This window comes from Lepidochelys kempii, chromosome 7 (genome assembly GCF_965140265.1).
Source record: "Lepidochelys kempii isolate rLepKem1 chromosome 7, rLepKem1.hap2, whole genome shotgun sequence".
NCBI lineage: Eukaryota > Metazoa > Chordata > Testudines > Cheloniidae > Lepidochelys > Lepidochelys kempii.
Genome location: NC_133262.1, coordinates 58,426,530 through 58,453,915, shown reverse-complemented (window position 1 = coordinate 58,453,915; position 27,386 = coordinate 58,426,530). Strand labels below are relative to the sequence as shown.

At 44.8% G+C, this 27,386-nt stretch overlaps 1 protein-coding gene across 1 annotated transcript; it reads left to right on the top strand.

Annotated features, from left to right (window-relative positions):
• Positions 1 to 223: 223 nt before the first annotated feature.
• GDF10 (growth differentiation factor 10) lies at positions 224 to 27,386 on the top strand. Its single transcript, XM_073354892.1, has 3 exons — positions 224 to 725; positions 10,647 to 11,554; positions 26,409 to 27,386. The coding sequence occupies exons 1-3, from the start codon at positions 431 to 433 to the stop codon at positions 26,598 to 26,600; spliced, it is 1,395 nt and encodes a 464-aa protein (XP_073210993.1). The 5' UTR covers positions 224 to 430; the 3' UTR covers positions 26,601 to 27,386.

Here is a 27,386-nt window from a genome sequence, read left to right as displayed (position 1 = left end):
CAGTGGCTGAGCTCGAATTAACGCAGACGCTGTATTGGAAGCAGAGGGAACGAACTGTAGCGCTCCCTGCAAACTTTCCCAGCCCCCGGAAACCCTCGCCCCCCGGCGAGTCAATTTCGGAGCCGCGCATGGCCGGGTGTGTGTCCCTCCCCCCGTGCCCCCAGCCCAGCCCGACCTCCCCCAGCCCCGGTGCCAGCGCTGCTCACCTCGCGGGCCAGGGGATTGGCCGAGCGGGCTCGGCATCAGCAGCGCGGAGGGGTCGCTCCCACCTCCCCACCCCAGCCCGCATCCCGGGGCACCAGGAGAGCGGCTGCAGCAGGGGGAACCTGGAGCCCCAGCCAGCGGGCGCCGCTAGCCAGGCTGCAGCATCCCCGAGCCGGCGCGCGGCTCCGCAGCTCCCCGCGGGTCTCGGTGCAGCAGGATCCCCCCGATGGCCGGCCGCCTGGCGTGCTGGCTGCTGCTCTGGGCGCTGGGGCAGGGGGGCTGCCACACGCTCCCCGCGGAGGAGGAAGGTGCCAGCCGCAAGCCCAGGCCCCCAGCGGCTCCCCTGGCCATCGCCTCCCCAAGCAGGGACCCCCCGGGGGGCTCTTCGCCCTCCCCGGCGCTGGGCAGCCTCGCTCAGGACGCGGTAGCTGTCCACATGCTTAAACTCTACGAGAAGTACAGCCGGGAAGGCAGCCGGCCTGGGGACGGCAACACGGTGCGCAGCTTCAAAGCCAGGCTGGGTAAGCCCCTTGGGGAGATCCGCGTGTGCTGGGAGGGGGGTCAGAGGCACTGCGGGGTTGGGGGGCCCCGGGATCGTGGGCAGAGCTCCGGCCCTCCGGTGCAGGCGGACCCCTGCGAAGCTGTCCCTAGCTGTGCGGAGTGTCGGTGACGGGGGCTTCCTTGCCTAGATCATTGAATCCTCGACTGGCAGGGACCTCAGGAGGTCATCTAGTCCAACCCCCTGCTCAAAGCAGGACCAAGCCCCAATTTTTGCCCCAGATCCCTAAATGGCCGCCTCATGGATTGAGCTCACAACCCTGGGTTCAGCAGGCCCCTGCTCAAACCATTGAGCTATCCCTAAGCAATGCTGGACGTTTCCCTGCTAGTAACACCTACGCTGCCCCGTCGCTTTGCTCCGGGAGCCACGTCCAGTCTTCCTGCGTGCCCAGAAGCCGGCAGAGTACTCATTTGTTTACCAAAAAACTACTGTCCGCCTTTTTGAGAGCAGCCCTTGGCCTGGCAGAAAGCTATCAGCCAGGGGAAGCGGTTGCCCAGAGGCCCTCCCGCTAGTTCAGAGGGGTCTCCTCGCTCCTAAGATCATTAAATAGTCCCCAACTAGGATGACAACTGTGCAAACTTCACCGATTTTTTTTTTTTTTGCATCCAAGTCTTTCAAAGACTCCCAGAAGCTGCTGTTAGAAACAGCGCCACCTATGGGACTTCTCTAACGGCTCACTCTCTTCCCGTGGTACCTAGTATTAGCTCTAAAAAGATATAGAGCGGGTGGGGGAATCTGTCTTCCTTTGATGTAGGGCAGCAATAGGAGACCGGCTGCATCCAAAACGCTTTATTCTGAAACGCGTTTGATAAATCAATCTAGGAAACTGTCCGTCACTTAACTGAAGAAAAGCCATGTTCAATATTTAGACTGATGCTTATTTGGCACTTTGTTAAAAAAAAAATTACATCACTGAGGTTAGTGCCTGGGCAAATGGCATCTTTGGGAAACCTTTTCCAGCACAGGGTTAAGATATTGTTTAGACTAAATTAGGAAAGATCAGCAAAATAAAAAAAAAACCCTCCCTTTTGGAATTCCAATACATGTATCATTTTTCTCACTTCAAAAGAGGCTTTTCATTTTAGTGCATTCAGGATGTTTTAGATAAGCACATTCAAAACTTGAATCTGTGTCAGGATTTCTTAGGTTTTTAAAGACATTTGCATTCTGTGAAGTGCAATGCAGTATGTAAGATTTTATAGTAAGCAGTTATTAGCAAGTCATCGCTATAAAAATGCATGTTAACTTACTTTTCAGCATTGTAAGTATCTGTAAAATGTCATTTAAAATGAACAACATTTTCTGCACAGAGCTGATGCTCAGTTGAATTCGTGTAAGGTTAATGTGCACTTCTAGAGTTTTATTAAAAACCCCAGACATTTGGAAGGGAGATGAACCCTCCTGTATCAGAGCATTAGCCAACCATTTACTGACAGGGCCTAGGAAGAAACTTCCCCAATGGCAGATGATTCCCTATCGTCCTACTACAGCATTTCTTGCACTTTCCAGTGAAGCAGTTAATACTGGCTACTGCCTGAGACAGGGTCCTGGACCACTGGTCTGATCTGTTAAGCCAATTCCTTCTTTCCTATGATGTAATCTTACTCATACTCTGGTTAATCTGTTTTTAAAGTAACTCGAATAGACTTGGGTGGCTGAGTTTATTTTAAAACACACACACATACCATTTATTGAAATGTAATAGTACTTAGCATATAAGTAGGAACATTTCTTACCCACAGTGTCACAGATCAACATAACTTCACAAAGGCGGGTATTTTTATATCCATCTTATTGATAGTCCAGCTGAGGCACAGAACATTGGAAGTAACTTGCCCAGACTCATACAGTGAGTAAACTGCAATGCCAGGTCTGAAACCAGTGTTCTGACTCCCAACCTAGTGTCTTCTTTACTAGATCTCCTTTCTTCAGCAGCCTGAAAGAGGAAAGCCCCTCCACCAGGCCCCTTGTGGTTGAGTGATTAAGGAAATAACATTCTTTTCTCATTATTGTCCCTGGTAATTTACAAAATATGGATCACTATTTTCTGAGATTAACTATAAGGGTGCCCAAGACCAGTATGGGAGAAATGATCTGATTTTCCCTTCCTTTCCCTCATGCTATTCTAGAGTTCTTGGAAGAGGGGAAATTTGGGGGGCAGGGAAGCATCACTTTCTTTTAGCAACATACATGAAATTTCTGTTCAGATCACATCTATGGCAACCCTTTACTGCGATAGGCAAAACAATGTGGCAGCTATAAAATCTGTTCATTTCCCTCTTCCAGTGATAGCTCTAGGTTAAAAAAAATTCTTGGGTACACCCTTCCTAAGATTCATATGGTCCGCTGTAACATAAGGCTGTTTGCATTAGGATATATCATATTACATATTTAAAAGACAGTTGGATCAAGCACTCTGAAGTTAAGAAATGCCAGAATTAGGGTTGCCCATGTGATCTTAATTTGTCCCCCTGGTACATATACATTATGAGACTGTCTTTAATGACAAGATCACTTACTAATGTTTTCCTCCACTGGATCCCTGCCTCATTCACTGCATAGCATGGATGGTGCTCACTGACTGAGTAGTGAGTCAATATTTCTCATCTTCCTCATTCAAATGTAGCTCTGTGCCCTATTTGCTACACACCATCTAAACTTTGCACCGAATACCAAGTTAACTTCCTCGTGGGCTCATCTGTAGTGCTCCTTGCTGTAATAAGAGTGCTGCACAAAGAGCAATGGCATTACCTCATAGGGGTGTTGGACAACCGGGAGGCACCAACCCTATGTTCCAAATGGGGATGTGAGGCAAACATATTAAGGCCCAAATTGGCAAAAGTATCCGCTCACTTCGGGCTCCCAATCTGAGACTCCCCAGGCTTGATTTTTGTTTCCAAGCACTCAGAACTCCATATGTTCAAAGCACAGCGCCAAATGGCTTCAGCTGCAGTCGTGAGTGCTCAGCAGTTCTGCAAATCTGGCCCCAGATGTTTCCCACTGGGCATCCAGAAAGCCGGACGCACAATTTATGACCACCTGTGACTCGCTGAGAATCACCTACGCTTTTGCAGCAGACAGAATTCAGTTCTCCTGGGCAGTATTCAAGCGTGTCTAAACCACGAGACTGTCCTTTCCGTTCATGTCTCATTACTACACGCTTCCCAACTTCGTGAACAAACAAAGCAGGGCTCCAACACAGACCAGCCTCCTTTGCTACACAACCCCGACTCACTCCCTGAGTACCTCCATCTTATGCACTGAATAAGACAGGGGTCATGCAGATGTGGGAATAGCAATGCAATCATGTACTTAAAGATTGCATCATAATGCACATGCACAAAGAGAGCTTAATAAAGGCACAGGCAACTTGGTCTCCTGCCACTTTGCCCACATGGCTCTTCCAGGGTCCCATTCCATTTTGTGGAGAACATCAAAATTTTGGACTTTTTGTTCTGAATTGGAATGAAACCAAATTTTGAAATGTTGAAATCCTCCTCAAAATGCAGCCTAGCTCTAGTCTGAAGTCATGCAACTGCTTTGGAGTCCCCTAGTGGAGTGTCTGCTGAACAGCCGGACTCCTTCATCTGGACCATGGACCTCTATATTGCCAAAACAATGGCTATGTCATCACAGAGAGACACTTTTTCCCATGCTTTCCTGACTGGAGCAGTGGCCACGCCTGGTGTCCAGCAGGACATGGAAATGCTAAGAGGCTGTTTCTGCTTCTGCTCATGGTAGTTGGTATGGGAAAGCTTGTTGATATGTCTAGCCCCACTTTCCCAGTCTCCAGAGGCTTGAATAAACTGGGGCTACCCAAATGAAACCTGAATGCTGACCCTTTGGAGGGCTACCTGTCACTAGACTTCACCTTGTGATTGTATGACTAGACTTAACCCTTGAGACTGGAGCTGGCTGAAAATTTTCCAGTGGGAAAACTGCTCCGTCGGAAAATGCTGATTCAACAGTCTGACACTTTCTTGGGGATCTTTGGATAAATACTATAAAAGCAATGTGTTGGGTGTAGTGAGTTCATCAGGCCTCTCAGGAGCTACTGTTACAGAACAATGAACCCTTTTGTCAGGTGGCATTTTGACAGATTCTTAGGGTCACAGACAGAATTGAAATGTTCTGTGGGAATGTGTCAATTCTGTCAACAGGTTCAAAAGAAACCAGCCAGCCTCATTTCCAGCCTGGCAGATGGGCAGGGCAGGTAAGCTGGCTGGCTGCAGGTATGTCACCTGGTAAGCCAACACAAAAGTGGATTGTCTCATGTCATTGGATCATCCCATTTCAATGGAAATTCCACAATGTCAGTGTCTTGTGTTGCCTTGGAACGAAGTGTCACAACTGTGGAATTTCCAGCTAAATGGAAATTCCCTTTTCCAGCCATCTCTGCTTGAAGCACTGTAGCCTTTGGACTTCTTTAAGGCACTGGGCTGAAACTTGGGAGGTCCAGGTTCAGTTCCTGGCTCTGCCACAGATTTCCTGTGTAACCTTAAGCAAGTCACTTAGCTTCTCCATGCCTCCATCCCCCTTCTATACAATAGGGCTAATACTTCTTCCTTGGTCTCTTTCAACTGTAAGTTCTTTGGGGCAGAGACTGTTTTTTACTGTGTGTGCACCACACTCAGCACAATGGGGCTCTGAGGTTGGTTTAGGCATCCAGATGCTACTGCTGATTAGATGCCTATATTAAAGTGTGAAGAACAGCGGAGATGCTTTGGCTAGCTAACATCAACAATATCAATTGAAGGCCTGTTTTTTCAGCCCGGCCAACTGATGTCAAGGTAGATGTCAATATGATAAGGGGGCAAATGACCCATTACTTCAGAGACTATTGTAAGGCTGATGATGGTGTTTTTAGGGGATGCCATGTGTTCTTGGAACAAGTAAAAAGTGGAGTTTAGCAGGTAAAAGTATTCATTTTGCTGTACATAGCACCAGAGACATCAGATGGAAATAAACCGATTAGGGAGTTTACTCCATCAACCCTACCCCAAGACATATGGCATTGTACCCTACAAGACATTCTCCAGTGTAATGCCCAGTCTTAAATGTCTCCAGGAGAACAGAGTAGAAGCTGGACTGCTTGAGGCTATTCCATAGCCTAACGGATCTAACGATTAACAACCAATCTAAGCTTTCCTGTGCTTGTTTTCATCCTGCTACTTTTATTTATATTACCCTAGATCATCCTAATTCTTGCCCTCCTTGGCGTGCTATATTCTGTTGTCAGCTGTGTCCTTGGTTTCCATTGTCTTCAGTGGGAACCCTATGCTATGGGACTCCAAGGACAGACTTTCCCTGTGGTGTTTACACCTTTCAGATCCATGCAGCTCTTGAAATATGTAAATGCTTTACACCTAGGGCTATGGATAAATTAGAAGGGAAGCTACCACTCTTTTGAGCCAGGAATGCCCTTACGGCTGTGTCACATAAATAAAAACACCAAGATTTTGTTTTGATATATAACAGATTGAGGGCACGGTCTGCTGATTCTGGTGCCGTTTTCAAATGGCCCTCTAAAACTTGAATAAACTGTACCTTATGGGACAATTCAGGGGATGGTTTGAATAGCTACTTGCTCCACGGAATAACAGCACACGGTACAAGTGCTAATTACACAGGTATTTTGCATGCAGAATATTGCAATGCTTAGAGGTTAAGAGTCAGGTTTGAATCCTAAGGATCAAATCCTGTGTAATAGGAGTCTTGCCACTGACTACAGTAGGACCAGAACTTGGACATATGTGCCAAAACAAAGTATATTTTCCCCTGTGCATTAAACTAGACCCCCAAATGCTGCATACAGGGAGGAAGCATGGTCTACTGGCTAAAGTATAGGATTAGAAGTCCCACTGTGCCATAGGTTTGGTGGGTGACCTCAGACAAGCTTTATAGGTGAAAATCTTCAAAGGTTAGAGATTTACATCTATTTTAGGTTCCTAAATGTAGAAGTACCTCATTTACAGATATGATGAGTTCCCACTGTCCCAGGTGAAGACAACAGGAGCTGTGGGTACTCAGCACCTCTGAAAATCAAACACCCAAGTTTGAAAACATTGGTCTTAAATAGAGAAATAGAAATGAGAGAATGTATTTGTAAAATAGGGAAACATACTACCTGACTTATAGGAATATTAGTCTTAGTTCCTATCTAAAATACTCTGGAAACCTCAGATGTGTTTTCTGTTGTCAACTGCCCTCCCAAAACAGTGAGCAATATTCCACACCCTCCCATATTCTACATTGCATCTTCCTTAGTCTCCTGTCTGATTATTCCCTGGAAATAGTCATATTAATTACCAGTTGATTTGCATACTTACAAGAAGGCCTGGATGAAGGTGTATCTTCCATTCTGTACTGCAACTGGTGGCTCTTTGGATCAGCTGGTCCCACTGGGACTCAAATCCAGAACCTTGTGCATGTAAAGCAGACATAAGCACTACGGTGTGTGCATGTGGCCGATGGCACCTTACCCCCGATAGTGAGTTCCGCTGGGAATCAGCAACTGATGTTCCCCACTGACCATAACTGCTAGGATGGGGCAGAAGGGGAAAGGTAGCCTCAGAAAATAACTGGGTCCCAGATAACTTCAATAGGAAATGAACTGGCAGCCAACACTGTGATCAGTCTGGCCTGGTTAACAGTCTAGCAGCTTCATTCCACACTAGTTAAAGCTGTTGAGGGGCCTTTACCTCCCCAATCCGTTTCACCTGGGTCTCTTGCTACTACTTGGCCACTGCAGAAGGACGTCCAACGTCTCTTCAGCACCAGCTGTGTGCTTGATTGGTGTGATTATGAATTAATTTCTGGTGGGGAAGAATTAGCAGAGCCCTGATTTCATGCCCATATCCCTAGTAGTTGGGGGGTGGAGAAAGGGGGTGATGGGGTATGAAACTATATTGCACTGAAGTTCTGCGTGTGTACCTGCAGCTATGAAGGCATTTTGTAAACAGTTGCAGCAGAGTCTAGCAGATATCGAACTGGACTGTGAGTAGAACCTGGCTACTAGTCTCAGCTCTTGAGCTACTGTGTGACTGTGACCAACTCACTTCCCTTCTCTCTGCCTCTATTCTCCCCTCTGTCAAACAGGAGTAGTTTTACCCATCACTTGTGTAAAGTGCCTTCCGATCAGTGAATGAGAAGAGCTATATAAGAGCTAAGTATTAAGTCCTGGGAAGTAGGTAAGCACTCATCTCTATTACAGAGATAGGGAAGCTAAGGCAAGGAATATAAGTGACTTAGGCTACAAGTTAGGAGTGTGATTCCCCAGCCCACGTACACATACCCGTGCTAGCCCAATGAGAGCTAGTATGTATATAAATAGTGTAGCTGGGGAAGCACGGCTTAGCCACGTCGAGTACAAACCTGCCTGAACCCTGTGTTGGAGTAGAACCCATATCTCCTGATTCCCAGTCCTACACTCTGGATCAGTAGATTACTTTCTCTGCAGAAGTGGGAGGGTGGGAATGGGGGGGGGAGGGTTAGAACCTCCACATCCTTATACCCCTAGGACTGAGTGTTCTAGGGTTACACACCTCCGATCTGTTCTCACTGGCCTCTTTTCCCCCTTGCATCTCTCACCTCTGACTCCCTCTTGCTGCCTTGGCCCTCATCTGCAAAGAAGCTGGAGTACAGACAGGCCTCTCCTGCAATGAAGCTGGTAGCCTTGTGCTGCTGCCCCACCTGTTGTGGCCGCCACAGCCCTGCCCCACTGAGCTATACCTATTCCTCCTAAGGAGGGCTCTGCTTGTTTCCTGTTGGGAACTGGCACTGGGGCAAGGAGGAAGCAGACAGGCAGACGAGTTGCCTGGTAAGGGGAGGCAGAGTTGCTAGAACTCACATAGGGCAAAAATCCCAGCTAGCCCCACTTCCTAGCAGCCAGAAACCCTCCCTCCCTGTTGGGTTGACTCTCTGGTGGCTCCTCCTTAGTGCCACATAACTGGAGATCCTCTAAGGTACACAAGGCCTATGAACTACCCAACTAGTAGCCATGGGCAAGCCCCAAAGCTTGGAACTGGCTCCCAACCTAAGTATCCCAAAATCTCACTCGGGCTGGTTCTGGCCCATCTCCAGTTAGAAGCATCTCTATTACCTCAGTCTCAGAGCTCCATGGGACTTTCCTCGTCCGAGACAAATAGTCCCTTCTTCTTTGCACCGGTACCCAGAGCAGAGGGAAGGGCATCCAGGGAGACTGGAACCTTTCACCTAGCAGAAGCAGTGGTGACAAAGCCAGGGATGGCTGAGGGCAGCTATTGGGAACCAGAGGGCCTCTAGGCCAAATGGGGGAAGGAGCAGGAGAGCATGAGGAAGGTCAAAGGGTGGGATGGGAGAGCCACCCCATCCTGTCTCTGCTTTGCACTTCCCCTCCCTTGTGCCCCATCCTGTTAGTCTGCCCTGTCCTCACTGCATTAATACCCAGCTCTACCTAGCATTTTTCACACATAGATCTCAAAGCACTTTGCAAAGCAGAGCAGGATCCTTGTTCTCATTTAACAGGTGGTTAAACTGAGGCACAGAGAGATGAAGTGACTTGTCCATGGTCACCCAGCAGGGCAGTGGCAGAGCTAGGAGTAGAACCCAGGTTACCTGAGTCCCAGGCCACTGCTCTGTCCACTATGCCAGTGGTTCTCAAACTTATTTGATCGTGCCCCCTTCTTTGTGTCTGTAGTATCTTCTGCCCTCCTTGGATGCGCAGCCAGCACCCACCACTCTCTGTTCGCCCAGCTCTGAAGGCAGAGTGGAGAGCATCGGCTGTTAGCTGGGCACCAAGCTCTGGTATGGCATTGGAACCCTTACTTCTCTGCTGCTGCTGATGGCAGCGTTGCCTTCAGAGCTGAGGGCCTGGCCAGCAGCCGCTGCTCTCCAGCTGCCCAGCTCTGAATGTGCACAGTAAATTTTTTTCGTAACGCTTTTCGCGTTTCCACCAGAATACATTTCATACCCACTGGGGGGGCATGCCACCCACTTTGAGAACCTCTGCACTATGCCACTCTGCACGCAACAGTCAGGTCAGTTCCTCCTTCTCCGTGCTAGCTGGGCACTCATAGAGGATGCATTATGAGCACAGGAGATACTGTCTCGCTGCTGTCAGTGCCAGCATCAGAGTCCCTGGTGACTGGGAGGAACCTGCTTGGCTCCAGCACAATGCACAAGGGGAGGGGTAACTGTCATGGGGGCGTGGCTGCTTTGTCCCAGCCAATGGGAAGATGGTTACACAGCAGCAGAATGACCTTTGGGCGTGCATGTGTGTATATAGGCTGAACGCAAATCCTGGGTGCTGGCTTCCTGAGCTCTGAGCTTGTTGGATTCAAGGCTGTTCCTTCTCTCAGGATGGAGGAGAGGACCTGTGGGAGGGATGTAGCAAAGGGAGCAAGGTAGGGAAGGAATAGGAATGAGGAAGTGCAGAAGGAACTGGGAGGAAGGCTAGTCTTTCGGTTAAGGCAGTAGGCCGGAATACAAAAGGTCTGGATTCAGTTCCCATCTTTGCCACACACTCCCTGTGTGACCTTGGGCAAGTCACTTAATTTCCCTATGTCTCTGTTCTCCATCTATATAGCAGGGATGATCATCTTTCTTTTCTCTGCCTAGACTATAAACTCTTTTGGAGCAGGGAGTCCTGTGTGTTTACACAGAGGCTAGCACACTGGGGCACTGACCTTGTTGGGGTCTCTAGGTGCTTTGAGTCTCCTCTCACTTAGCTTGGTTTTAAGCTGGTGTAACTCCATTGAGCCCAGTCACTCTTGGCCTACAGTGGGGTACATGAGAAGAGCATTGGGTCTGTAAGCCCAACTATTTAGCGACACTTCGCATTCATGGTTAATTATATATTGTCCCCTGAGTGTTGATCTGTTGGTCTCTCTTCACTCTCTTGCAGAGCTATTGGACCAGAAGCCCCTGTACTGCTTCAATCTAACGTCCATGCAGGACTCAGAGTTGATCCTCACTGCCACATTTCACTTTTACTCGGACAAGCGCCCCCGGCACCGGGAAGCGTTCTGCAAGCGCTCCAAGAACTCATCCTGCCGCCTCCTCCACTTGCCCCAGATCCCACGGCTCAGCCTCGTTTTCCGAAGCATTCTCCAGAACTCCGCCTATGGGCTGGTGAAAGGGAATGTCACAGTGTTCCTCCACAGGCGGGGGGCTTGGCAGATGAAGGACATCTCCCACATCATAAAGGAATCCAAACGGGATGGTGAGCTCGTCCTTTGTGCGGAGCTTGACTCTGGAGAGAAATACCAGGGCTTCCCCAAACAGCAAACCAATCACTTACCATACATACTGGTTTATGCTAATGACCTGGCCATATCAGAACCCAACAGTGTGGCCGTGACTCTACAGCGATATGATCCATTCCCTTCCAGCGATGGGGAAACCAGCCTATCCCCCAATGCTTCCACAGACACCCGGGTGAGGAGGGACATATTTCTTTCCAGCTCTATCCAGAACAACGAGCTGCCAGAGGTGGAGTATAACAACAACAAATACAACAAACATGACATATGGGAAAGTGCCTACAAGTCCCTAAAACCCAAAACCTCACGCAAGGACCGAAGGAGGAAAGGGCAAGAAAACACAGAGCTGCTCTCAAAATCTCAGATGCTACATTTTGATGAGAAAACCATGAAGAAAGCCAGACGAAAACAGTGGAACGAGCCCAGGATTTGCTCTAGAAGATACATGAAAGTGGACTTTGCCGACATTGGCTGGAATGAATGGATCATATCTCCCAAGTCATTCGATGCATATTACTGTGCTGGGGCTTGCGAGTTTCCAATGCCCAAGGTAGTATGAGTCTCTAGTGCTGATGCACTTGTCTTTATTTGCAATAAGTTGATTTTAAGATTACTTAGTCCATCTAACTGCTCCTTCTACAGTGGGATTTTTCCCTTCTTCACAATGCTGAAATGCGCCGCCCAATCTAGTTTAATGCAAATAACTAGCTCTTAAATGGTGCTTTTCATTCACAGATCTCAAAGCCCTTTTTAAAGTAGGTCAGTATCACTATACCCATTTTACAGTTGGCGAAACTGAGGCACAGAGAGGTGATGTGACTTGCCCAAGGTCACCCAGCAGGCTAGTGCTGAAGCCAGGAAATAAACCCAAGTCTCCTGAGTTCCAGTCCAGTGCTCTGTCCACTATAGGGTTTCCACCAAATTATTCAGAGCCTATTCTGAAACCTAACAGATATAGCCATTAAGGCATTTTTCTTAATATGAATCTGCAACTTACACTTCATCCCAGTATTTCTAGTTTTATGACCTCAAACCACAGGCATACGCAATGAATTAAACTATTATCACCAAATCTTCAACTTGCTTTTGGATGGGAGGGAAGATTCTACATTAATGGGGCTCAAGAATACATCTTATAATAATGTTACTGCAGTGTTCTGAATTCCTTCTATAGAAGTAGATGAAACTTATTAATAAAGTTCCAAGCTGAAGTCCTGTGGGAGCTTTGCCTTCTAGATTTGACCCAAGATGTACATTGTGGTTATTATGATTTCCTGCTTTTCCTCTTCGCTGCTAGAACCCACATATGTCAAAACAATCATCTATCTAACTACTCATTCAGCAGTACCAGACAAATGAGTTTTCTACACTCACTGGAGATGTTCTTCAACATCCAAATGTGTAGATATCATTTGTTCCCTCGACAGGGCACCATAATACTTGAAAATACTGGAAAGGATAATCTATGGAATTCTTATGAGATATGGAGAGAATTAATTTTGTAGAGACTTGGATTTTTAAATAACACACTTTCAAAGCAGGGCACAACTTATACAACTTCAGAAACCCGACAAATGTACATTTGTTGGGGAAGAGTCCACATGGTTTTTGTAAAGGGAAATCATGCCTCCCCAATCCACTAGAATTCTTTGAGGGGGTCAACAAGGGTGATCCAGTGGATATAGCGTACTTAGATTTTCAGAATGCCTTTCACAAGGTCCTTCACCAAAGGCTCTTAAGCAAAGTAAGCTGTCATGGGATAAGAGGAAAGGTCATCTCCTGGATCAGTAACTAGTTAAAAGATAGGAAACAAAGGATAGGAATAAATGGCCAGTTTTCAGAATGGAGAGTGGTAAATATTGGTGTCCCCCAGGGTTCTGTACTAGGACCAGTCCTATTCAATATATTCATAAGTGATCTGGAAAAAGGGGTAAACAGTGAGGTCACAAAATTTGCAGATGATACAAAACTACTCAAGATAGTTAAATCGAAAGCAGACTGCAAAGAGTTCCAAAGGGATCTCACAGAACTGGGTGACTGGGCAACAAAATGGCAGATGAAATTCAATGTGGATAAATGTAAAGTAATGCACATTGGAAAACATAATCCCAATTATACTTATAAAATGATGGAGTCTAAATTAGCTGTTACCACTCAAGAAAGAGATCTTGGAGTCATTGTGGATAGTTCTTTGAAAACATCCACTCAGTGGCAATCAGAAAAGAGAACAGAATTTGAGAATCATCAGGAAAGGGATAGATAATAAGACAGGAAATATCATATTGCCTCTATATAAATCCATGGTACACCAACATATTGAATATTGCATGCAGATCTGGTCACCCCATCTCAAAAAAGATATATTTGAATTGGAAAAGGTACAGAAAAGGGCAAAAAAATGATTAGTGGTATGGAACAGCTTCCATATGAGGAGAGATGAAAAAGACTGGGACTCTTCAGCTTGGAAAAGAGACGACTAAGGGGGACATGATAGAGGTCTATAAAATCATGACTGGTGTGGAGAAAGTAAATCAGGAAGTGTTATTTACTCCTCATAACACAAGAACTAGAGGTCACCAAATGAAATTAATAGGCAGCAGGTTTAAAACAAACAAAAGAAAGTATTTCTTAACACAACACACAGTCAACCTCTGGAACTCCTTGCTAGAGGATGTTGTGAAGGCCAAGACTATAACAGGGTTCAAAAGGGAACTAGATAAGTTTGTGGAGGATAGGTCCATCAGTGGCTATTAACCAAGATGAGCAGGGATGGTGTCCTTAGCCTCTGTTTGCCAGAAGCTGTGAATGGTCAACATGGGATAGATCACTTCATGATTATCTTTTCTTTTCATTCCCCTTGTAGCACCTGGCATTGGCCACTCTTGGGAAGACAGGATACTGGGCTAAATGGACCATTGGTCTGACGCAGTATGGCCATTCTTATGTTCTTACATAGAAAATGCTTGTGTACATGCAAACTGTTTAGATGAGCAGTTAAGCATAATGTACATACTGAGGACTTTTGAGTAGCAAGGTTGTATTACCTCTGTATTTGGCGACCACTTCTGCAATACTGTGTCCGGTTCAGATGTCAACAGTTCAACAAGGATGTTGATAGATTGGAGAGGGTTCAGAGAAGAGCCACGAGAATAATTAAAGGCTTGGAAAACATGCCTTATAGTGAGAGACTGAAGGAGCTCAATCTATTTAGTTTACAAAGAGACGGTTAAGGGGTGGCTTAATCACAGCCTATAAGTACCTTTATGAGGAACAAAAATTTGATGATAAAGGGCTCTCAATCCAGCAAACAAACAAGATCCAAAGGCTAGACAAATTCATACTAGAACTAAGGCACCATATTTTAACCATGAGAGTAATTAATCATTGGGAAAAAAATTACCAAGAGTTGTGGTGAATTCTCCATCACTGGCAATTTTAAAATCAAGATTAGATATTTTTCTGAAAAGATCTTCTCTAGTTTGAAAAGGAATTAATTGAGGGAGTCCTATGGCCGGTGTTAAGTAGTGGGTCAGGCTAAATGATCACAGTGGACCCTTCCGGCCTTAGCCTATGAATCACACAAATAATGGATAATGCTTTACATCAGAGAATCTCCAAAAACTGAAATAGGTGTCATCCCTTTTTACAGATGGGGAAACCAAGGCACAGAGGCACAGAGGCCACCTGTGAAGTCTCTGGCATAGAATGTACATCAGACTCTCAATCCTGTGCTTCAGCCATAAGCCCCTTTGCACCAAAAAATCTGGGTTCTTGTGAACAAATTGATTATGTCAGTTTTTCTGTATTAAAGCTGCTGTTCCAGGCCAAAAGTAAGTGAAGAATTCTTAGTCAGAATACAAAAAAATCTTAAATCTGAAATATATCATAAATAGGCTAAGTTGTTTCTAAGGTAAGGAACAGCAAACTATAGACGTAGGTCCCTCTAGTTATTCAGGTGTCAAAATAAATCCAGTTTTCATGCTGTCACTACTTGGCCTTCAGAAGTATTAGGCATGTAGATGTATCTGAGCCACAGAGTTGAAATTCTGATAGATGCAGATCCAAAATTTGTGTGGGTTCAGATCTGTGGTTTTGGTTTGGGCCCGTCTCTTGTTATATCCCACTGTTCTGGAAAGTCTGCTTACTGGCTGCTCACAACTTGTATTTCAGAGAAAATAAATACAATACTGAGATATAAAGCCAAATTTTCTGTCATTGCTTCTAAGTTTGAGCACCCACAATTTGAGCACAGAGAAGGGAAACTAATTTTTTGGATACAGTCTTCAGCTATCCACTTCCAAGCAGGCAAACTACTTAATTTCCAGGAGTTTGGGGGGCGGGGGGGGGGGGAGAATACTATTTCTAAGGGCAAATACAAATGTTGGGACATGTAAAAACGTGGTCACCCAAAACGAGGTGGTCAAAAATGTGGGGATGTGATTTTGGATATCATAAAAGTTAGAGGTCAGGTTCAGGCTGCTCTGAAAACTTGTCCTAGACCAGCCAACACAGGAATGGGAGATTGATATGCTGTAACTAAAGAACTAAGTGCTCTATTTGTGGGATACAATACTGGAGCCATGTGGTACATCTGGGATGCTGAGCATCAACAAATCAGAAGAGAAGTGTTTTCCTTTCTGCTGGGATCTTAATAATGAACTGACTAGAGAGTAAAAAGAAAAGGAGTACTTGTGGCACCTTAGAGACTAACCAATTTATTTGAGCATAAGCTTTCATGAGCTAGCTGTAGCTCACGAAAGCTTATGCTCAAATAAATTGGTTAGTCTCTAAGGTGCCACAAGTACTCCTTTTCTTTTTGCGAATACAGACTAACACGGCTGTTACTCTGAAACCTGACTAGAGAGTGAAGTCCTCAATCTATGCCCAAAACACAGGAATCAGCACTGCACACTGACACACCTTGCCCAAGTGCCTCTCCCCTGCCCTGGAGAGGCTTCCTGTGAGGTAAGGGATAAGTCCCTTTTCCATGGCCTGTCAATCACTAGCCTGGGATTGCCAAACAATTGCCACTTCTGATGGTGGCCAGTTTTGATTGTGTGGATGCCTGTCTGCTGGGAATTGAGTGCCACTAACCAGTTCACTTTGATCTCCCCAACAAAAGAATCATAGAAATGTTGGGCTGGAAGGGACCTCGAGAGGCCATCAAGTCCAGCCCCCTGTGCGGAGGCAGAACCAAGTAAACCTAGATCATCCCAGACAGATGTTTGTCCAGCCTGTTCTTAAAAACTTCCAGTGACGGGGATTCCACAACCTCCCTTGGAAGCCAATTTCAGAGTTTGACTATCCTTAGAGTTAGAAGGTTTTTCCTAATATCAAGCCTAAATCTCCCTTGCTGCAGATTAAGCCCATTACTTCTCGTCCTAACTTCAGTGGACCTGGAGAACGATTGATCATCATTCTCTTTATAACAGCCCTTAAGATATTGAAAGACTATCAGGTCCCGCCTCAGTCTTTTCTCAAGAGTAAACATGCCCAGTTTTTTTAACCTTTCCTCATAGCTCGGGTTTCCTAAAGCTTTTATAATTTTTGTCACTCTCCTCTGGACTCTTTCCATTTTCTCCACATCTTTTCTAAAGTGTGGCACCAGAACTGGACAGAATACTCCAGCTGAGGCCTCAACGGTGCCAAGTAGAGCAAGACAATTAGCTCCCATGTCTTACATACGACACTCTTTTTAATACACCCCAGAATTATATTAGCCTTTTTCTCAAAGGCATCACATTGTTGACTCATATTCAAGTTATGATCCACTATAACCACTCCTCCCCGGCCCCATCCTTTTAAGCAGTACGACCACCTACCCAGTTATTTCCCATTTTTCAGTTGTGCATTTGATTTTCCTTCCTAATTGAAGTACTTTGCACTTTATTGAATTTCATCTTGTCCAATTCAGACTAATTCGCCAATTTGTCAAGGTCGTTTTGAATTCTAATCCTGTCCTCCAAAGTGTTTGCAGCCCCTCCCAGCTTGGTATCATCTGCAGATTGTATAAACATCCTCTCCACTCCCTTATCCAAGTCATTAATGAAAATATTAAATAGTACCCAGACCCAGGACTGAATCCTGCAGGACCCCACTAGATATACCCACCCAGTGTGACAATAAACAATTGATATTGAGTACGGTCTTTCAACCAGTTGTGCACCCACTTTATAATAAATTCATCTAGATTACATTTCCCTAGTTTGCTTATGAGAATGTCATGTGGGACTCTGTCAAAAGCCTTACTAAAACAAAGATATATTACAGCTACAGCTTCCCACCTATCCTATCCACTAGGCCAGTAACCCTGTCAAAGAAGGAACTTAGGTTGGTTTGGCATGGTTTGTTCTTGAAAAATCCATGCAGGCTATCCCTGATAACCCTATTATCCTGCAGGTGCTTTCAAATTGATTGCTTAATAATTTGTTCCAGTATCTTTCCAGGTATCAAAATTAGGCTGATTGGTCAATAATTCCCAGGGTCCTTTTTGTTCCACTTTTTAAAGATAGATACTATGTTTACCCTTCTCCTGTCCTCTGGGACCTTGCCCATTCTCCATGAGTTCTCTAAGGTAATTGCTAACGGTTCTAAGATTGCTTCAGCTAGTTCCTTAAGTACTCTAGTATGAATTTCATCTGGCCCTTCCAATTTGAATACACTGAGTGCAGGGTCGGACTCTGGGATGGAGTTTGGGTGCAGCAGGGGGTGAGGAGTGCAGGCTCTGGGAGGGAGTTTGGGTGTGTGTGGGGGTGCAGGACCTGGGAGGAAGTTTGGATGTGGGAGGGGGTGCGGGCTCTGGGAGGGAGTTTGGGTGCAGGAGGGGGTGCGGGCTCTAGTCTGGGGCATGGGGTTGGGGTGCAGGAGGGAGCGCGGGCTCTAGTCTGGGGCATGGGGTTGGGGTGCAGGAGGGGGCCAGGGGGTCAGTGCTTATCTCAGGCAGATCCCGAAAGTGACCGGCACACCCCTCTGGCAACGGCTCCTAGGCAGGGGGGCCATGGGGTCTCAGTTCCTGGCCAATAGGAGCTGTGGAGTCGGCGCTCGGGGCAGGAGCAGCACATGCAGACCCCTCCCCAGGGCTGCAGGGACGTTTCAGCTGCTTCTGGGAGCGGTGCAGAGCAAGGGCAGGCTGGAAGCCTGCCTTAGCCCCATTGTGCTGCTGGCAGCTGCAGCTGGGGGCCCCCAGGCCCTTTTAAATCTCCCAGGCCCCTGGGCAATTGTCCCTTTTGCCCCTGTTGGCGGGCCTGCCTTCAGATTTGTTACCAATTCCTCCCTGTTGGTCAGAATCAAGTCTAAAATGGATGTCCGCCTGGTTACTTCCTCCACTTTCTGAAACAAAAAGTTGTCCCCAGTGAATTCCAAGAACTTACTGGAAATTTTGTGTTTTGCCATAATACTTTTCCAACAGCTGTCTGGGTAGTTAAAAGAAAAGGAGTACAGCTCACTAGTAGCTCACGAAAGCTTATGCTCAAATAAATTTGTTAGTCTCTAAGGTGCCACAAGTACTCCTTTTCTTTTTGCAAATACAGACTAACACGGCTGCTACTCTGAAACCTGTCATTGGGTAGTTAAAGTCCCCCGTTACTATCAGGTCTTGTGTTTTGGGTATTTCTGTTATTTGTTCTAAAAAGGCCTCATCCACCTCCTCTTCCTGATTTGATGGGCTATAGTAAACCCCTATCAAGATATCACCTCTATTTTTCCCCCTTTTATCTTTACCCAGAGACTATCAACTGATTTTCCTCTCACCTCCTTCTGGACCTCAGCACAAGTGAATATATTCTTGAAGTATAATGCAACAAACATCTCCTCCTTTTTTATCCCACCTGCACCAGCTGTAGCCCTCTATACCAGTATTGTAGTCATGAGACTTATCCCACACAACTGGAACCCTTCCTCATGCTGGCAAGCAACCTCTCAGTGGGACTACTTACATAAGTGTTCACCATCATCAGTGAGAATTTCACAAATGAGCCTCATGACTTTCAGTCACTCTGGATTCTACTCCACTTACTAAGGGGAGCAGCTCTATAGCCACTTACCAACTCCTGGGCCATCCAGTCCCCTCCAGAGAGGCATGGTTTATGTCAGGGAGGACATATTGCTAACAACATCTCCAGGACCGCACCCTTGTCAATGTCAACCACCTAGCCCTTCTGGTGATGTAAATCATCACTGCTGCATTGACTTCAGTGCCGCTATGCTGACTTACACCAGCTGTGGATCTGGCTCTGTGTCTATAAGCATCTACCTAGCATTGAGTCATTGTGGAAAATCAGTGCTGTAGTGTGAGAGTATGAACAAAGAGCCACGCTTTAAGCAGCAACTCGAGAACTCCCTCTGCCAAGAAGTTCCTGTGCTTATTAAGCTCCCTTCTACAACACATCCTGGTTCCTTCCGGAGAACCAGGAACTCTACAACCATGCCACATCTGAAAGATTAAAACTTAAATTATAAAACCAACATGTGTACTCCCAACCATTCAAAATAAGCTTATTTACTCTACTGTGTCCTCTTATCAATTCCATGTAAATAGTCCTGAACAGTACTTTAAAGATTAAGCCTTGGAGGTGAGCTGATGAATCTCCCAGACCATTTCTCACTTCTGTTGAGGGAAAGAGAGAGTGTGAGAGTGTGGAGTTCCCTGTGTAGGGCATTGGGAAATACTGAAGATGAACCTCTGAAGAAGTCCTTTTGGAGTCTCCTCTAGGTAGGATCCAGGAGTTTCTGCCAAGTTTCAAATGTCTGGATGCTTTTGATCTCCATTTTGTTCCCTGGTCTCTGTTCAGGTAGTGCTTTTGTTATGTGTTGAACACTGATGTTTTGTTGCTGCTGAATTTTTATTTCAGCATCCCATTTTCAAAATTCCTTAAGGTCAGGCCACTTAGGTTTAAGCTTGATCAGTGACACAGGTAAAGCATCTTCAGTCATCTTCCCAGCAGAACTTCTGCTGGAGATAGTCAGGATGTAAGTGGTGGTTGACAAAAATGCCAAGAGTGCTTTATATGGGTCCACTGATTTTGCAGAAGTCTTTTGAAACTCTGCACCGCTCTCTCCTCTTCCCTGTTGCTCTGGGTTATTGTGGACTACTAGTATGTTGTTCAAAGTCCTGTGAAAGTGCTAGGAATGTTTCAGAGGTAAATTAAGGTCCATTATCTGTTATAAGGCCTTCAGGAACTCCATGCTAGCTAATATTGACTTTCATTTCTGGATGACCTGTGCTGATGGAGTCTGTGAAACTATAGCCAAGTCAATATATCTGGAGAAGTAATAAACTGTAATAATATATGTATGTCCTTTCCAGAAAAATGAATCTGTGACTACCTGCTGCCAAGGTTGGTCAGGTAGCTTTGTAGAAAGGAATGGTTCTATCAGTTGTTTTATTTTGTTTTGTTTTTCTTGTTTCATATCTTGCAGCCCTAAGGTCCGAATTTGCCTACTCAGACCAGGCCACCATATGAATTGTTGTGCTCATGCCCCACATATGTTTATACCTTGGTGTCCCTTATGGATTTTGAAGACCACCTCTTTCTGAAGTACCATGGGGATAAGAATGTGCTGTCCTTTCAGAAGCAGGCGATCAGCCATGTGAAGGTTGTTTTGTTCCTGCCTATATGGTGATAGGTCTCTTTAGAGTTGCCTCCTTCCATCGCACCCTCTTTAGCAGAGCTGAGTCATTTTCCTGCAAGTCTCTTCCTTTAGTTGTTCATCTCTAATTTGCTGAAGTCAGCTAGCAGATGTTGAAATTGCTGCCAGGACCAGATCAATGGAGACTTTGACATCTTTCTTTAAAGCCTTTTCTTCTTCCATTGGTGGCTGCTCAGCTGGGGCTCTAGGTAGCACCTGCTGCTAGGCGCGCTTTCCTTGATATGTGTTTAATGTTGAAAGAAAATATAGCATCAGCCATAGTGAAAATCTTTGAACCCTAGGTGGATGATCATCCAGTGGTTTTGAACCCAATGATGAGACTAAGAGTGTTTGGTCCGCTTCTATGTTAAAATTCAAGTCAAACAGTTATTAACTGAGCTATTCAAAAGCACAAGTGATTGCTAGAGCTTCCTTTTCCACTTGAGCTTGGTTTCTGTGAGCCTTCTTGATATGAATGCAATAGGTCTGTGGTCTCCTTCTGGCTGCTTTTTTGAGAGCACTGCTCCTGAAGCACGTGAAGATGCGGCCACTGCTACTGGGTTGGATAGTTTATCAAATATTTTGTGAAAATAGGTGGAGATAGCAGTAGTTTTTTTTATTTTATTAAATGCATTTTGTTGTGGGCTACCCCAGATCCAGAGGAGCTAAATTTGCTAACAAATTCCCCAAATGATTTATTATGCCCAGGAATCTTCTTGCAGCAGAAACATATTTGGGTTCAGGTAAGGCGAGTAATAAGTGATCCATGCATAAGAACATAAGAACGGCCATTCTGGGTCAGACCAAAGGTCCATCAAGCCCAGTATCCTGTCCTCTGACAGTGGCCAATGGCAGATGCCCCAAAGGGAGTGAACAGACAGGTTATCATCAAGTAATCCATGCCCTGTCACCCAATCCCAGCTTCTGGCAAACAGAGGCTAGGGACACCATTCCTGCCCATCCTGGTTAATAGTCATTGATGGACCTATCTTCCATTAATCTATCTAGCTCCCTTTTGAACCTTGTTATAGTACTGGCAGTCACAACACTCTCTGGCAAGGAGTTCCAGAGGTTGACAGTGCATTGTGTGAAAAAATACTTTCTAGTGTTTGTTTTAAACCTGCTACCATTAATTTCAGTTTAATGCCTTCAGTTTGTCTAAGTCCAGATGAATTCCCTGTTTTCTAATGATGTGTCCTACAAATTTTATCTTCTCCTTTCCAAATTTACATTTCTCATTCAGAGTGATGCCAGCTTGTTGGAAGCATCTCAAAACTGCATGTAGTCGCTCACTGGATTCATTTTTATCTCTGCCAAATACCAACACATCATCTGCATGGCAGAGGCCACCAGGCTAACCTGACAGAATCTGTGAGATTCTCCTTTAGAAATGTTCTGGTGCTGAAGATATGCACAATGGAAGATGATTGAAACAGTACCTTCCAAATGGGGTGATGAACGTAGTTAGCCGTATAGATTCTTTAGCCAGGGTTATTTGATAGAAGCCTGCTGTAGCATATAACTCTGAGAGGACTTTCCGATAACTGAGTTAATGTCTGATCAACTGTGGGAAGCATGTGTCTTTCTCTGCACAGGCTTTTTATTAAATTATGTAAGAGCCACACTAATGTAGATTTTGAAATTGGGCTTTGGTACTACACCCATCCCTGCACACCAGTCAGTGGATTCTTCTGTCTGGAACATAACCCCCATATCTTTCATTCTCTTTAATTCTTCTTTGACTTTCCCTCATAAAGGTATAGAGATGCAGCATGGGTCTGAGAGAGCAAAAGGAGTCGCTGATGGCACCAGTTTTATTTTGTACTTTTTGACAGCTTTCCTGGCCCTGTAAAGATACGTGGAAACATCTCCTGTATAGTTTTTGCCATCAAGGCATTCCAGTTTCTCCACTATGTGTAATCCTTATATTGCTAGCAACCCTAGTAGGGGAGTTTTCAGTCTTTGTTTTACATGTATATATGTTGAAGAACTTTCTGTCCCATCTCCAGTTTTCCAAGGAACTAGCCACAAAACATCCAGTGTTCTAGCCCCACATACAATTTCATTTGGTCTTTGAAGATCTCCAACCCGGGATCAATTACAATTTGTATTTGGAATTGCAGTGACTGTTGCCCCAATATCAATATTCACTTTAAGATTTTGACTGTTTATTTATGTACCAAGGTGTTGTCTGTTCTATCAGAGATGAAGTCCCTAGAAGATAGGATTCATTGTCCTCTGATGATAACACTTGTTCTTGGATTGTTTCCGCTACTCTTGGTGACCTGCACACTATTGCAAAATGCCCCCTTTTGTCGCTTCTCCCATGTTCTTCCTCTTTTGCTGAACATTGTTGCCATTCATGGCATGGTGTCTTTCCACAACTTCCACAATTTTTCCAAGCTTCCCTACTATAGTTCTTTGGCCTCCCCCGCCACAGTTGTGCATTGTTCTTATGTTGTAAATTTGGTCTGACTGCTCCATTCACATACATTCTTTTCTGTTTGCTGTGTCAGTGTTTTCTAATGCAGTCTCCCCTATGCTGCTAGCATGTAAGTCACATTGCTATTTCTTTATGGTTTCTTGCATTCTCACTTTTGCTATAGCTTTTGCTAGTGTGAGATCAGGATCTAACTGAAGCTGTGCTGATAAATTGGTCTTGCTTATACCAACAACTATCCTGTGTCTTATTAGTTCCTCTAACATTCCATATTTGCAATGTTCTGCAAGGCTATGAACTACTATTACTCCAGTAATAAGTCTTAGCTGTTTCCCATTGTTCTGGGCACCACCTATTACATTTGGCCCTTTCATATATAATATTCTGTCTGCCTATGAAATGGACATCAAAAGCTTCTTTCACTTTGTAGTAGTCTTTCTTTTCCTCATCAGTGACGGATAGGGCACATAATTTATCAGCATCACCCATGGCAAATATCAGGGCATTTACCTGCTACTCTTGTGTTTTTTCTATTAATACAGAAATCTATTGGAATTGCTGAAATCTCCAGATCCAGCCAGGCCAGCTGCCTGAGTTGACAAAATCAAACTTCTCTGATGGAGCCATTTGCATTATGGGCTCCATTGCTGTGCTGAGATAAGGCTCTGCATTCTTCCTGCTCCTGCTTTCATAGGTCTCCTCTCTGATTTTCCAATTCTCTTTTCTTTCCTCTACTCCTTTAGGGAGATGGATCCACTGCTGACACCATGTAGGGTGAAGTCGTAAACACAAGAATCATGCTTTCAGCAACAAGTAGAGAACTCCCTCTGCCAGGAAGTTCCCATATTTATTAAGCTCTCTGCTGCAACACACCCTCGTCCTGTCTAATAACTGTGGAGGACCAGGAGCTTTATAATCATGCCACAAGTGCCTGTCTGTGAGATCTATGGTAGTGAGAGCTTTTTCACTTTCAGCCTTTGTGAGATTTCAAACCCATGAGTTTCACTTTGTCCAAGGCTCAAAGCCAAAAATGAAACTTTCCTGAAACTAGTTAAGTGTTGCCTGGTTTTTCTGTTTTCCAGGAGAGGGGGAAGTCAAAACCCTAAGATAACACCCAGTTCTTAGGCTGGCGTGAGTCAGGAAATTGGCATAGTAGGTATAACTTCTTACCTGGTGGGATTGTAGAAGAGGAAAGCAATTAATGAGGGTCTGAAGGTGTAAGATACAAGGTGTGGGGTGGCTACTTTATCTTACACCTCCTGGCTGTTTTTTTCCCCTGTGTCAGCCCCACCCTTCTGTACTTTTAGGACCAAATTGCTCCTGAAGTGGGACTGGATAAGGAGTAAATGAAGACAGAATTTGGCCTGCAGTGTGTAGCTTAAACTCACTACCATGTAACATCTGGACCATGACTATACCACTGCCTCAGCACCATCCCTGCTGTGCCTTCAGCTCTGACTCTTGCAAGCTTTCCTTTACGAGCATGCACTGGTACAAAGATAAAGCAAAAGCTAGCTCACAGTTGCTCAAAATTTGGGCCAGGCTTCCTGCAAGACTGGCAAAATTCTAAGCCTGGACTGAGTAAGGATAAGGCGCTCGACAAGACTTGTCGTAGGGACACTGTCTTGGAACCTGAAGGACCAGCACATAGCGTACCCTCATAGTAGAGCCAAGTTCCTTGGTTTAGTTTGAGAACATTTGAAAATTTTAGCATGGCTGAGTTTGTACTGATGTGCAGCTGTCGCTAAAAAGCAGCAAGAGATATTATGTTATGACTGTTAAAGTAAGAGGATCAAACCTGTTCTCCTAAAACCCTTCCCTGTATATAAAAAAAATCAAATGCATGCCAGGTTTTTCATTTCAGTGAAAGCAGCAATGTTTTTGTTATGGCAGGGAAAAACTAACTCTACCTTCTTAAATCATCCTACAGTTTCAGCTGCATGTGGTATTGTTTCTATCCTAAATAGCTGTGTAATGCTGCTGTGTGCTGTTCAACAGCTGCCATGTTCCATCCTAGAGGTTGCTGCATTTCAATAGTGGGTGAAGGGACTTCCTTCATATGAAACCCTGGATTTTCAGATCTGCAGGCATGTGTTTGCGGAAACTGTGTGCACCGATTTGGTACACAATTGTTCATGGCAAATGTTTCCCCATATGGCCAGATCAAGGTTTGACTATCAAATGTAGTGCTAACTAAGATATGAGCATCCCCAAGTTAAGACAAGCCTGAACAAGGAATTGCTGAAACAATTAACTCTTGTTAGTAAATAAGGGAGGCAGAAACTAACAATTGTGGGTATGTTTATAGAAAGCAACTGTTGTGGGTATGTTTATAGTAAGCAAAGTAGGAAGGAATACCCTGAGAGGATGAGCTTGCCTTAAATCTGCAAAGCGATTGGTCCTTACATGCAAGAAGTACATATGTTAGTAGCTAAGAAAGTTGTACGTAAGTTGGGTAGTGTATGACATGAATTGGAATTGTGGTACCACCTTGTATGTAAACCTCCCTGCAGCTGGGCTTGGCCAGCATAGGCGAAGAGCTGTTATGTACCTAATAAAGTAGCTGAGCAACAAGCTGGAGCTGAACTGCGTTTTTTGGATTGCAGAGTACTGGATGAAGTGTGCTTTCAGTACCTGGATCCAAATACTAAGAACTTATTCCTGGCTTATTTTATTACCTTGTACTTAACTCTTTCCATTCTGTCATACCTTTTTAAAGTCTCCCCATTGCTGAACATCACTGGTCTGTTGCTATTAGAAAACCAGTAGTAAAAGTAACACAAGCTGGGTTTAAGTGGTTTAAGGCACCACTATTGCTCCAGTTGAACTGCAAACTCACTTCATACCCCTTTTGCTTTTGAGCCAATGGTTTCCTCCAAACATCACAGGCCGCTGGGTGCCAGACACCTGCTGAGGTGGAGGAAAAGGGAGAACCTATTGTGAGCAAGCAGGGGCTGAAGGCAGTGAGACCTGTCTACATAGCAGGGAGAGGGAATCGCCTCACTCCAGCTGCAAGTTGCAGTAGCCTCGCCATGCCCCCATCCTAGGTCATGGAGTGCTAGCCAGTGCTCTCCTATATGCACAAGCTAAAGGGAGTGTGAGCACTGCAGTCTGACCGATAGCTGCCTCTTGGCTAAGAATCCCGTCCAGGTAAGGGGGCAGGGGGTGTCTCTGTGCTTTGCACCCCTCTGGCTCACTGGCCTGAGAGAAGCCATGATCTGGGCTCATATTTTCATGTGTTCAAAAAAGAAAAAAAAAACCTACTGTTCTTTTCCAAGCCCATGGGAAAGTGACTTCCCATAAATGAAGGGGTAATTTATTTCCTTCTCTGTTCCAGATTGTGCGGCCATCGAATCATGCCACAATCCAGAGCATTGTAAAAGCCGTGGGAATCATTCCAGGCATTCCCGAACCCTGCTGCGTTCCTGACAAGATGAACTCCCTCAGCGTCTTGTTCTTTGACGAGAACAAAAATGTTGTTTTAAAGGTGTACCCCAATATGTCTGTGGAAACCTGTGCCTGCCGATAAGTCTACGCCAATGCTCCTTTAAGGAGACCAGCGCCCCCTGCCCAGCTACACTGGGAAAGTTGTGAATGGGAAATCAATTGGCCTGTGCTTATGAATGAATGCAAGTCTACAACTCCATCCACAGAAAGAATGAGGAGACTCTAAAGTAATACACAAGCTCCCCTCGAAAGATCTCCCTTATTGTCACCATGTGTCTTGCAAATTAACAGGGATTCATCAGCCAGAATTCCCTCACTTTAAAAAACAAAAACAAACAAACAAACAAAAATCCTCTTCTTAACCTGGCTAGCTAAGAAATCTGGCATTTAGCGTAATCACTTCTACTTAAACAATTTGCCATAAACAGAAGACTAAGATACATTCTTAGGTGCTATTTTCCTGACTGTTTTATCTCTTCAGCTAACCAAGAAGGTGAAAAATGGACTCTGCAAAAGCAGGCTTACTCTAGAATCATATTTTTTGTACAAAAATTGTAAGGTTTTTTTTGTGCCTAAAACACTCACTTATACCTTTTAATCCACATATTTATACTGAAAAAGAATGCTGTAATAAAAGGCTTAATATGTACATTTTTCTTTGGGATTAAAATGTAGTGTACTGTATAAGCTTTTATATATACAGTATGTTAATATAACCACTTTTGGTTACCTTTCCCTAATATATATTTTACAAAATTTGTATGTAACTCTTTTCCACAGTCACTTGTTTGCTGGTTAATTTCAGATTGTTAAACATATATATTCTCTGAATAACACAAACTATATAGTAATATGTTTAAATACTAAA

What these genes read in the sequence shown, in the direction of transcription:
- GDF10 (XM_073354892.1), top strand. Translation starts at nt 431, where the DNA reads ATGGCCGGCCGCCTGGCGTGCTGGCTGCTGCTCTGGGCGCTGGGGCAG. An exon ending in CAGCTTCAAAGCCAGGCTGG is followed by an intron (nt 726 to 10,646) that starts GTAAGCCCCTTG and finishes ACTCTCTTGCAG; the next exon opens with AGCTATTGGACCAGAAGCCC. An exon ending in GCGAGTTTCCAATGCCCAAG is followed by an intron (nt 11,555 to 26,408) that starts GTAGTATGAGTC and finishes TCTCTGTTCCAG; the next exon opens with ATTGTGCGGCCATCGAATCA.